Genomic DNA, 12,241 nt, shown 5'->3' on the forward strand with positions numbered 1-12,241 from the left:
AGGGTCTCTTCTTTTCTCAAGTTTCAATAGCAAGTGGAAGAAAAAACTTTATAAGGAAGTCCAACTCCTTCATTAACAGGGTGTGATTAAACTTTTCCATCATCCCTTGTCATGCCATCTACACAGGTCCTTAGAGATTTTTTTTTAAATTGTCATATGGACTCTACATCCATCTCATATTTTTAACGAAAAATATATGCTAGAAAACATACACGGTTGAATTTGTATTAAAAAATTGTATAATTTTTATGACATGTAATTTACATTTTCTTAGTTAAATCTCGGGTCAAACTTTTCCTTGAAATAAGTGGGGCCTAATGAACCCAAACGGACGGAGTATGAAACAACACACTAAATAGCCATCCTGCTAGTCATTGATAGATACAGAAAGTGTAATGTAATCATAGTCAAACATCAAGTGGTGCTAAAATAAGCGTTAATTCTTTCCAATTTAAATGTCCACGAGCTACCCGGTCAAACGCTTCGTACCCAAGTCACTTGTCTTTGCAAGTGTCCCTTAGATGCGTACCCGCCTATACGTTAGCACTCTGATATGCTTTGAGCTAGCTTTATTCTTCGCCAGCTCCATCCAAAAGCATACGACTCGCATTTGTCACAGGATTATGCCCACCTCCTGGATGAAGCCGTCCAGCATGCGCGCCGTGCAGTATAGCGGCTATAGTGGCGGTGCCGCGGGCCTTAAGGTAAGCTTTTATATTAGCTGGCTTGTTTATATCTTGTTGATCTTCAGAGCGCATGATTTTGGTAGCAAATGGAACCATGTGGTTTCATGCGAACTTGGTTTGTTCCAGGAGGTCTGTAGCTTCAAATAGACCGTAAAATTTCTTGACGAATGTTGAGCTTGTTGATTTGGAGCCATACTAGCATTTTAATGTGCAAAGGGAAATGTTGTACTAGAAATCAAGAGCCAATCTTAGTAGTTATTATTCCCTCCGTTCTATAGTATTAGACTGTTTTTTACATTAATGTTAGCTACGTTTTCAATTATGAGACGGAGGGAGTAGTATATAGGGCCTCTCAATGTAGTTGACTTTTCGTATTAGGTACAACGTGCGGTGCATTATTACACCTTGAACAGACAGAACTGCAATATGCTTTTGTTGTTCATATCCTTTCAGTACTTAGACTATCCACAATGAAAGCAACATAGATAGTTACGTGTAGAGTAATATAGATGTTACCTAAGAACAAGTACAATAGAGCTGAGTCAGCTGACTATAAGAAATAAAATAATATATATATTTTTGCATAATTGAAGGAGAGAGAAGAAGAGAAAGAAGGTAAGCGGACTCTTAGTTAAAAGCTAGCTCTAGCACGTGTTCCTGGGCACTTTGTGAGAATGAAATGTGGGTCATATAATAAATAAGTAGTACACTTTCTAACCAACTATTTTACATATTAGCTATAAGATGAGCTATAGGTGACATGGCATGAGCTTACAACCGGCAGCCGGCTCTACTATTGTCCTTGCTCTAAGCAAGAAATATGATGTGACAACTAATTAATGAGAAGAGAAAGAAATTGCGTAACTTAGCATGTTACTCATAGTAAGAGTAACATAGCGGATACCGAGGCAAGATGAGTCTATAGGCTCATAAATGAAATGTTCAATGTTAATACCTCTATGTTACTATATGAAGGTAATAACTTAGACTAGTAACATATGTATGTTACTACTCTATGTTACTTCTCATTGTGAGTAGTCTTAGAGGTAGTCCTGAGCTCATTGCAGTTAAGTTTGGTATGTCAGAAACGAAGAACTTTAATTTGAAATTGTCCTGAAGTAAAATGTGTGAAAATGACAATATATCAACTTGGTTTTACTTCAGTACGTGGATATCCCAGTTCCTTCACCGAAGAAAGATGAAGTTCTTATAAAAGTGGAAGCAGCAAGCATAAATCCAGCGGATTGGAAGATCCAGAAAGGGATGCTCCGTCCTTTTATTCCTAAATTCCCGTTCATTCCAGGTATCCAACATATTGCTTGTATACCAGGCTTCGTCTTTTGTGATGACAATATTTCCCATGGAGTTGATTGCAATTTGCAAGGAATGCTTCATGATAGTAATTCATAACTGGTCAAACATATGTAAATGATAGAGTCCATGTAATATTTTATAAAGTGAAAGATATATCTCATAGGTATATACAGTAGTACTGTATATTGTTATCGTCAATGCCAATCTAAGCACTCCATTTCCTTGCCTACTAATGAAACAGTAACCAACGTTGCCGGAGAGATTGTTGAGGTTGGTTCTGCGGTTCAAGAGTTGAAAGTTGGTGACAAAGTTGTGTCCAAACTAGTCTTTTGGGTAATTCGAAAAGCCCTGATTTGAACAATTCTTTGTTCCTCCTTTTCCCAAAAAAAAAAGTCTAATTTATATACACATCATTCACGACAGAAGATATTTCATTGCAGAAAGCTGGTGGCCTCGCCGAGTATGTTGCAGCATCCGAGAGCATCACCGTGGCCCGACCCGCCGGGGTATCCGCTGCGGATGCCGCAGGACTGCCCATCGCCGGCCTCACTGCTCTGCAGGCCCTGAAGGCCATTGGCACAAAGTTCGATGCCACATGCAGCGGCAGCAACATCCTGATCACCGCGGCATCAGGCGGTATCGGCACGTACGCCGTCCAGCTCGCCAAGCTCGGGAACCACAACGTCACCGCCACCTGCGGTGCGCGCAACCTGGAGGTCGTCATGAACATCGGTGCCGACGAGGTGCTTGACTACAAGACACCGGAAGGCGCGGCACTGAGCAACTCGTCGGGCAAGAAGTACGACTACATCGTGAACACCACGACTGATGGCAAGTGGTCGGCCTTCAAGCCGGCCCTCAACTTCCCTGGCAGAGTCGTCGACATAGCTACCAACTTTTGGAACTTTGTCGCATCAATTCTGACGTTTTTCTCCAAGAAGAAGCTGTCCATCGTGATCGAATCGATGGGGAATGAGGACCTGAGGTTTCTGCTTGAGCTGGTGAAGGAAGGGAAGCTCAAGACGGTTGTTGACTCCCGGCATCCATTCGACAGGGCAGCGGACGCGTGGGAGAAGAGTATGAGCGGGCACGCCACTGGAAAGGTCATAGTTGAGATGTGAGCTTCATGCATATGTACACTTACGTTTACAGTAGATTTCGGCTGTTATGCTCGTCAAGTCCTCGATCGGTCTCCTTTGGTCGTGTAATTCATAAGCAAATCAAATATCTAGTGCTTGTTACAGAAGAAATATTTCCCATGAACGATTATAAATATTATGAACACTATTAAAAATATATTCTTTTTTAAACTCTACTTCTAATCTTAACCCCCAGGTTTTTCATATTTCTAGGAATTTAAATGGGGTGGCTCACAATTTAGCTCATCAATTTGAATAAAAAGGCAAGCTTTTATTCTATGGAGGACGTTTGGTACTTGTTAATTCAGTATTATCAAGCAAGCCTATGTTTTTCTTATCTTTTTCGAAGTCCCTGTCGGGGTGCGAAAAAGGTTGGACTTCTATCCATCTCGGTTTTTCTGGCAGAGCGATAAGATTAAGGCCAAGTATCGGCTTACTAGATGGGACATCTTTTGTAGACCAAAAGAGCAAGGGGGAATAGGGATCGAAAATTTAGAGACCAAGAATAGATGTCTACTCACTAAATTGTTGTTTAGATTATCTATGTAAACGGAAGGTATGTGGGTACAGATTCTGACGAACAAGTACTTACATAATAAGACCTTAGCTTAAGTTACAGCACGACCAACTAACTCTCCTTTCTGGAAGGGTTTGATGAGGTCTAAAAATGCTTTCTTCAACAGGACTAGGTTCATCATTGGCAATGGTGAATCAACTAGATTATGGGAAGATACTTGGGTAGGGGAGTTGCCCCTAGCTATTCAGTATCCGCAGCTGTACCATATTTCTCAACGTCGACAGGCATCCGTTGCGTTAATATTATGCGAGGCACCTCTAAATATTCAATTTCGAAGATCCTTGATTGGTGACAGATGGATTAGCTGGCTGCATCTAGTCAGAAGGTTAATGGACATTAACCTCTCTGATTGTCCACATCGTGTTCATTGGAAGTTGACCACTAATGGAGTTTTTACGGACAAATCTATGTACATGCATCTCATAGATTCTATGCCCATTCCAAAATCACCGCATATATGGAAGGTCAAAGTCCCACTAAGAATTAAAATCTTCATGTGGTTTGTTCACAAAGGGGTTATTCTTACGAAGGATAATCTGGTCAAGTGTAATTGGAACGGCAATCCAAGATGCAGCTTCTGCCAGGATAAAGAAACTATTAAGCACCTCTTTCTCGATTGTCCCATGGCTCAACTTTTATGGCGCTCGCTGCACATTACTTTCAACATTAGTCCACCTAATAGTATAAACACGTTATTTGGGACGTGGTTACACGGGGTTGATGTTCAAACTCCTAAACTTATTCGTGTAGGATCATGTGCACTATTTTGGACTGCATGGAATTGCGGAAATGACTTAGTGTTTAACAGGCAACGCGATATTCATTTTTTGCAGGTTATCTTCAGGGCTACTGCTTTGATCCGCACGTGGTCGTTACTCACTCCTGTGGAAGCCAGGGAGCCTTTGGTTACTGGGTGTGTCCGATGGGAGATGGTAGCTCAGGGTATCTTCAACCGGTTTGGATGGCGACATATTAATAGGATGGTTGTTTAGTCATCTAGGCCTATTATCCTTTCCATCTGGGCGTGTCAGACGCCTTGTATCTTTTTTATTTTACTATTTGCGACACCTTGATGTACTTTGTTGAGACCTGATTTTTATTTTAATATATGGTTGCATGCATCTCTCGATGAAGAGGCCGGGGCTATGCCTCTTTTTCTAAAAAAAATGCTGGAGGACCTACACTCAATTACTCTTCTCACTCTCATGTGATTGGATCATGTCCTGTAGCTGCCTCTCTTGTTGATTTTAATTTTGCAGAAATTCAGCTTCATAAGGTGCACTAGTAGAAAAAGGGTCTTTTGGCCGAGGGCCGAAAGACCATTAGTCCCGGTTCAAACCAAAACTGGGACCAATGCCAGGCATTGGTCCCGGTTCGGTTTGCCACGGCATTGGTCCCGGTTTGGTTCACCACATTAGTCCCGGTTCAGGGAAAAACTTGAGACTAAAGATCCATGACCTGTCACGTGGCGTGCCGCGGATCGTTAGTCCCGGATTGTGGCACGAACGAGGACTAAAGTGTAGGCTATTAGTCTCGGTTTTAGACAAAAACCGGGACTAAAGTTCTGCCTATATATACCGTCGCCCCTGCCCACACTCTCCTCTGTTTTGTGGCTGAAGTGTGCCCATGTCATATGCCACCCTTGCCACTCTAGTTCATGCACTTGAGGTGTTCGATGAAATGCCCGAGCCACACTAGTTAAGCTTTCTCCTCTCCAAAATCCATTTCCCTCAATATTTGTCTACGTTTGGCCATGCACCAACTCCACAAGTGTTTTAAAAGGTTAGCTACTTCATCCTTTCATGTGTCACTGCTAGTTTAGCTCATTTGAAATGCTCAAATTAACTTCTTAGAGTCTGCACATGTGTAGGGTGTCGTCCCGTGCCCGTCCTCACCGTTGTCGATCGCCCCTCACCGATCTCGTCGCGAGCACCACTGTGGTGAGCCTCTTGTTCTTGTCTTCTTTTTAAAATAAAAAAAATTCTTACTTGTATGATTTAGATACATAATTGTATAAATTACTTACTTTTATTATTTTTTGTTATTATATAGTACGATGGTTTTGGTATCCGCCTCCGTCGGCCCTCGTCCTGTCTATGATTCGGATGTGGTATATATTATCTTTTATAACTATTTGTTTTTTTATTGTTTATGACAATTATGACGACCAACGTGACATATATATTTTAATCTAGGAGGTATGTGAACCGGAAATTCCAACCCACATAGAAATTCTTCTCGAGAAGTTAAATTTGGTTGAAAAAGAAAACAAATACTTGAAGGAAAATTTGAAAATAATTGAGGACAAGAATATGGAACTGGAGTTGCATGTCGCCGATGTCATCGATGATCGCAAGATGAAGATCGATGCGATGTTGTTGAAGATGGCTGCACAACGCTTGAAGATAGATGCAATGCGCTCGAAGATGGATGAAATGCTCTTGAAGATTAGGAATATTATAAAATATGCCATTGATAAAGAGGGTTGTTATAATTATGTTGTTGGGTCCATTGTTACCTTAGTTGCGATTTTGATCGCATTTGTTGTTGCATTTAAATGTTTTACATAGTTGTATGTTGTTTTATGAGAGAACTTTATGTATTTATTTTTGCAATAATAACGTTTGATCACTACTGAGCTTTGGTTTTAATGTGATGATGAACTTGTATTAATTTGGTCATTTCTTTATTCGTGATGTTCTGCAATGGTTTTTTGATATACTTAATTTCATAATAGAGATGAACCGCTAATGGATGTACGGTGACCGGCGCACTTCGAAGTACATTACGAACCGGGACTAATGAATGCCCAAGTCACACTAAAGTTCACACAAAATGGTATCCTCGACTGAGGTTAGCAACCTTCTTCATGTGTTATTGATACAAAAATATTGCATATGTCAATGTACGGTGGTCATTTCACTTTTCATTTATGATGCCAGATCGATGCACGAAAGCGATGGATGTACGGTGAATGACACGGTTCCAGATTTATTGCAGGCCTGCATAAATTTATCGATGTGGCAGAGGCAAACAAAGTGGATAATTTTATGCCTTGCCTATGTGTTGGTTGTTGAAACGGGAAGGAGTACTCTAGCTCGAAAGTCATTCATCTCCACTTGCTTCAGAGAGGTTTCATGCCCACATATTATTGTTGGACCATGCACGGAAAAAGAGGGGTTACGATGGAAGACAATGAAGAAGAAGATGATGACGACAACTATCATATGTTCACTAAAGAACACGGTGATACTACAATGGAAGACAATGAAGAAGAAGGAGGTGAAGAACAACCGGCATCAGATGAGCCCGCTGATAGTCTTGGTCGGGTCATTTCTGATGCAAAGAGAGAATGCGATACAGAAAAGGAGAAGCTGAAGTTGGAGGCCATGCTAAAGGATCATAAAAAGTTGTTGTACCCAAATTGCAAAGATGGCATCACAAAGCTCGGTACCACACTGGAACTATTGAAATGGAAGGCATAAACTGGTTTATCTAACAAGGGATTTGAGAAGTTACTGAAAATATTGAAGCCTAAGCTTCCAAAGGATAACGAATTGCCCGAGACTACGTATGAAGCAAAGAAGGCTATCTGCCCTCTTGGATTAGATGTGCAGAAGATACGTGCATGCATTAATGATTGCATCCTATACCGCGGTGAGAAGTACGAGAATATGGGTAAATGCCCAGTATGCACTGCAAGTCGGTACAAGATCAGGCAGGATTACCCTGGTGATGTTGAGGGCGATGACGAGCCCCCAGGAAGAAGGTTCCTGCTAAGGTTATGTGGTATGCTCCTATAATACCATGGTTGAAACGTTTGTTCGGAAACAATGAGCATGCCAAGTTGATGCGATGGCACAAAGACGTGCGTAAGAAAGACGGGAAAAAGTTGAGACACCTCGCAAATGGGCCGCAGTGGAGGAAAATCGAGAGGGAGTGGCCGGACTTTGCAGATGGCCCAAGGAACTTATGGCTTGGTCTAAGTACAGACGGCATGAATCCTTTTGGGGAGCAGAGCTGCAGTCACAGCACCTAACCCGTGACTCTATGTATCTACAACCTTCCTCCTTGGTTGTGCATGAAGCAGAAGTTCATTATGATGTCAGTGCTCATCCAAGGACCGAAGCAACCCGGCAACGACATTGATGTGTACCTAAGGCCATTAGTTGATGAACTTTTGCAGTTGTGGGGCAAACCAGGTGTACGTGTGTGGGATGAGCACAAACAACAAGAATTCGACCTACCAGCATTGTTGTTCGTAACCATCAATAATTGGCCTGCTCTTAGTAACATTTCAGGACAGTCAAACAAGGGATACAATGCATGCACGCACTGTCTAGATAAGACTAAAGGTACATATTTGGAAAAAATCTAAGAAGGTTGTCTACCTGGGGTGTCGTCAATTTCTACCGACCAATCATCCCGTAAGAAAGAAAGGCAAGCATTTCAACGGTGAGGCAGATCGCCGGAAGAAGCCTAACCTCCCTACTGGTGATGAGTTATAGGCTATGGTCAAGGATTTGGATCAAATATTAATCTTTGGAAAGGGTCTTGGTGGTCAATCTGTTCCGAAAGACGACGTTATCGGACACGTGCCCATGTGGCAAAAGAAATCTTTATTTTGGGAGCTACCCTATTGGAAACACCTAGAGGTCCGGTCTTCAATCGACTTGATGCATGTGACGAAGAATCTTTGCGTGAACCTGCTAGGCTTCCTGGGCGAGTATGGGAAGACAAAACATACAACACAAGCACGGGAGGAGCAGCAACGTATGAAAGACCCATACGACAAGAAGACTGATAAAGGGCGTCAATACTTAAGCAGCTACGCTCTTAGCAAAGCAGAGAAGGAAATCTTTTTTGAATGTCTGAGCAGTATGTAGGTTGATACGTCTGAAACGTATCTATAATTTTTTATGGTTTCATGTTGTTATCTTGTCTTCTTTGGTTGTTTTAGGTACCTTTTATATCTTTTTGGGACTAACTTATTATTTCAGTGCCAAGTGCCACTTCCTGTTTTTCCGTGTTTTTGACTCTTTTCAGATCTGATTTTAGAATGGAGTCCAAACGGAAGAAAAACCACGAAATGATTTTTTCCCGAACGGAAGAAGATCAGGGGGCTTTTGGGCCAAGCCAGGTGAGCTCCAGGGAGCCCACAAGCCCCCACTCCGCCACCAGGGGGGAGGCGGCGGTGGGCAGGCTTGTGGCCTCCCTGGCCGCCCCTGACCTAGGTCTTTGGCCTATAAATTCCCAAATAATCCGCAAAAAATCAGGGGAGCCTCGAAAATACTTTTCCGCCGCCGCAAGCTTCTGTTTCCGCGAGATCTCATTTGGAGACCCTCCCGGCGCCCTGCCGGAGGGGACTTTGGAATTGGAGGGCTTCTTCATCATCATCATCGCCCCTCCAATAACTCGTGAGTAGTTCACTTCAGACCTATGGGTACGTAGTTAGTAGCTAGATGGCTTCTTCTCTCTTGGATCTTCAATACAAAGTTCTCCATGATCTTCATGGAGATCTATCTGATGTAATCTTCTTTGGCGATGTGTTTGTCGAGATCCGATGAATTGTAGATTTGTGATCAGATTATCTATGATATATATTTGAGTCTTTGCTGATTTCTTATATGCATGATTTGATATCCTTGTAAGTCTCTCCGAGTCTTGGGTTTTGTTTGGCCAACTAGATCTATGATTCTTGCAATGGGAGAAGTGCTTGGTTTTGGGTTCTGCCATGTGTTGACCTTTCCCAGTGACAGTAGCGGCAGCAAGGCACACATCAAGTAGTTGCCATCAAGGGTAAAAAGATGGGGGTTTTATCATTGGTTTGAGATTATCCCTCTACATCATGTCATCTTGCTTAAGGCGTTACTCTGTTCTTATGGACTTAATACACTAGATGCATGCTCGATAGTGGTCGACGTGTGGAGTAATAGTAGTAGATGCAGATAGTATCGGTCTACTTGTTTTGGACGTGATGCCTATAGATATAATCATTGCCATAGATGACGTCACGACTTTGCGCGATTCTATAAATTACTCGACAGTAATTTGTTCACCCACCGTCTACTTGCTTTCATGAGTGAAGCCACTAGTAAACACTACGGCCCCGGGGTCTATTCACATCCATCGTTTACACCTCTGCCTTTATTTTGCTTTGTTACATTGTTGCTTTCAGTTCTCACTTGGCAAACAATCTATAAGGGATTGACAACCCCTTCATAGCATTGGGAGCAAGCTTTTGTGTTTGTGCAGGATCTTGATATACGCCTCCATCGGATTGATACCTTGGTTCTCAAACTGAGGGAAATACTTACCACCGCTATGCTACATCACCCTTTCCGCTTCGAGGGAACACCAACGCAAGGCTCCAAGGCCACGGGGGAAATCCTTTGCATACTTGCCTAGGAAGTCCCTTAAGGCGTAGCCGCAGCTGAAGGACTCCTGGTGCCGTCGACACGACAATTTCCGGCGCCGTTGCTGGAGATCTTTTTGAGGTAGCAAAAGAATTTCTGGCGCCGTTGCAAGGGAAGCACAGCTGACATCAGAAGCATTTCTGGCGCCGTTGCCGGGGAGGAGAAGTCAACATCTATCCAAGTAGGTCTCACAAACTCTTCTCTTGCATTTACTTTTGTTGCTAGTTGCCTCTCGTTTTCCTCTCCCCCACTTCACATTTGTCGTTTTCTTTCGCCCTTCGCCTTCGTTGTTTTCTTTTGCCTTTGTCGTTACCTTTTTCCCGTACGCTCTTAGGTTTGTTCGTGAGAGACCTTTCCTCATGGCCAAACTAAACTATTTCAGAAAATTGGAAGAGATTGAAACTAATGTCAAAAGTTTCATGTCTTCTCAGTTTGACCAAAATAGTTACTTCCGTAGGGAATTAAAAGAGCAAAATTCCTTTTTGGTATGTTTGAATAAAGAGGTTGATGATATGGCCAATGATTTCCTTGCACTTAGTTCTCAGTTTGCTCACCTGGAAAAAGTGGTGGGCCAAATTTCTGACAAGCAGGCTACCTTAGTCAATAAGATGGCAGCTAAACCTGAAATTTGTGATGCAAATCACGAAGATCTTAAAGTGCTTGGTGTGTATGCACTTGAATCTTTGTTTTCGCGTGTCAAACCTACTTATGGAGGGGCTGGATATGAGTCCACTTTGGTTGAAAAACGCCCCAATGATTCGGAGTCCACCTATCTTGATAATAAAGGTGTGGAGAGTGGAGTAGAAGAAGTGAAAATTTTGGGTAGTAATGAAACTCCCACTTTGGATTTCAAGGAATTCAATTATGATAATTGCTCCTTGTTTGAATGCATTTCTTTGATGCAATCCATTGCGAACTCTCACATGCTTATAGCCAAAGCAAAGCCTTTACCGCGCATATCGTAGATGCTATGATGAAATCTCTTGAAGAGAAGCTCGAACTAGAAGTCTCTATACCTAGAAAAATTCATGATGAGTGGGAACCTACTATCAAAATCAAGATCAAAAACTATGAGTGCAATGCTTTGTGTGATTTGGGTGTTAGTGTTTCTGCGATTCCAAAGTCTTTATGTGATATTCTTGGTTTTCATGAGATTGAAGAGCGTTCTCTTAATTTGCATCTTGCGGACTCTACTGTCAAGAAACCCATGGGGAGGATCGATGATGTTCTTATTGTTGCAAATAAGAACTATGTATCCGTGGATTTCATTGTACTTGACATAGATTGCAATCCTTCATGTCCCATTATTCTTGGTAGACCTTTCCTAAGGACTATTGGTGCTATCATCGATATGAAGGAAGGTAATATTAGATTTCAATTTCCTTTAAAGAAGGGCATGGAGGACTTTCCTAGAAAGAAAATAAGATTGCCTTATGAATCTATGATGAGGGCTACCTATGGTTTCAGCACCAAAGATGACTATACGTGATTCCATCACTTTCTCCTAGCTAAGAGCGTTAAACAAAAGCGCTTGTTGGGAGGCAACCCAACGAATTTATACTTTTTATTTCTGTTTTGTGTTTTCCACACTTTCATAATACTGTTATGATTGTGTTTTTTGTGTTTCGTTTTGTATTTGTGCCAAGCAAAACCGTTATGATTAGTCTTGGAGATGATCGTTTGGTCATGCTGGAAAAGACAAAAACTTTCTGCTCATGAAAAGAATTTTCATTTTTTTTCTCTGTAAGAGCTTTTGAGTTGATTCTCTTTGCTGCTGATTGCTACGCAAATTCTTCAGACTGTCGTAATTTTTTAGAATTTTTTACGTACCAAAGGTATACGAAATATACATATTGCTACAGACTGGTCTGGTGTTAACAGATTCTGTTTTTGTTGTGTTGGTTGCTTATTTTGATGAAACTATGGATAGTATCGGGGGGTATTAGCCATGGAAGTTTGAAAGTACAGTAACCCAACATCAGCACAAGTAGAATTTAAGTTTGCTACAGTACCTAAGGAAGTGGTGGTTTGCTTTCTTGTACTAATGTTATCACGAGTTTCTGTTTAAGTTTCGTGTTGTGAAGTTTTCAAGTTTTGGGTGAAGTTCTT

At 41.8% G+C, this 12,241-nt stretch overlaps 1 protein-coding gene across 1 annotated transcript; it reads left to right on the forward strand.

The window, feature by feature from the left end:
- The first annotated feature begins 496 nt into the window (after positions 1 to 496).
- Positions 497 to 3,294, forward strand: LOC123430187 (chloroplast envelope quinone oxidoreductase homolog). The gene is made up of 4 exons (XM_045114078.1): positions 497 to 704; positions 1,851 to 1,989; positions 2,242 to 2,333; positions 2,441 to 3,294. The coding sequence occupies exons 1-4, from the start codon at positions 522 to 524 to the stop codon at positions 3,119 to 3,121; spliced, it is 1,095 nt and encodes a 364-aa protein (XP_044970013.1). The 5' UTR covers positions 497 to 521; the 3' UTR covers positions 3,122 to 3,294.
- Positions 3,295 to 12,241: the final 8,947 nt, after the last annotated feature.

Source organism: Hordeum vulgare, chromosome 2H, assembly GCF_904849725.1.
Source record: "Hordeum vulgare subsp. vulgare chromosome 2H, MorexV3_pseudomolecules_assembly, whole genome shotgun sequence".
In the NCBI taxonomy this organism is placed as follows: Eukaryota; Viridiplantae; Streptophyta; class Magnoliopsida; order Poales; family Poaceae; genus Hordeum; species Hordeum vulgare.

What these genes read in the sequence shown, in the direction of transcription:
- LOC123430187 (XM_045114078.1), top strand. Translation starts at nt 522, where the DNA reads ATGCGTACCCGCCTATACGTTAGCACTCTGATATGCTTTGAGCTAGCT. An exon ending in GCGGTGCCGCGGGCCTTAAG is followed by an intron (nt 705 to 1,850) that starts GTAAGCTTTTAT and finishes GTTTTACTTCAG; the next exon opens with TACGTGGATATCCCAGTTCC. An exon ending in TGTCCAAACTAGTCTTTTGG is followed by an intron (nt 2,334 to 2,440) that starts GTAATTCGAAAA and finishes ATTTCATTGCAG; the next exon opens with AAAGCTGGTGGCCTCGCCGA.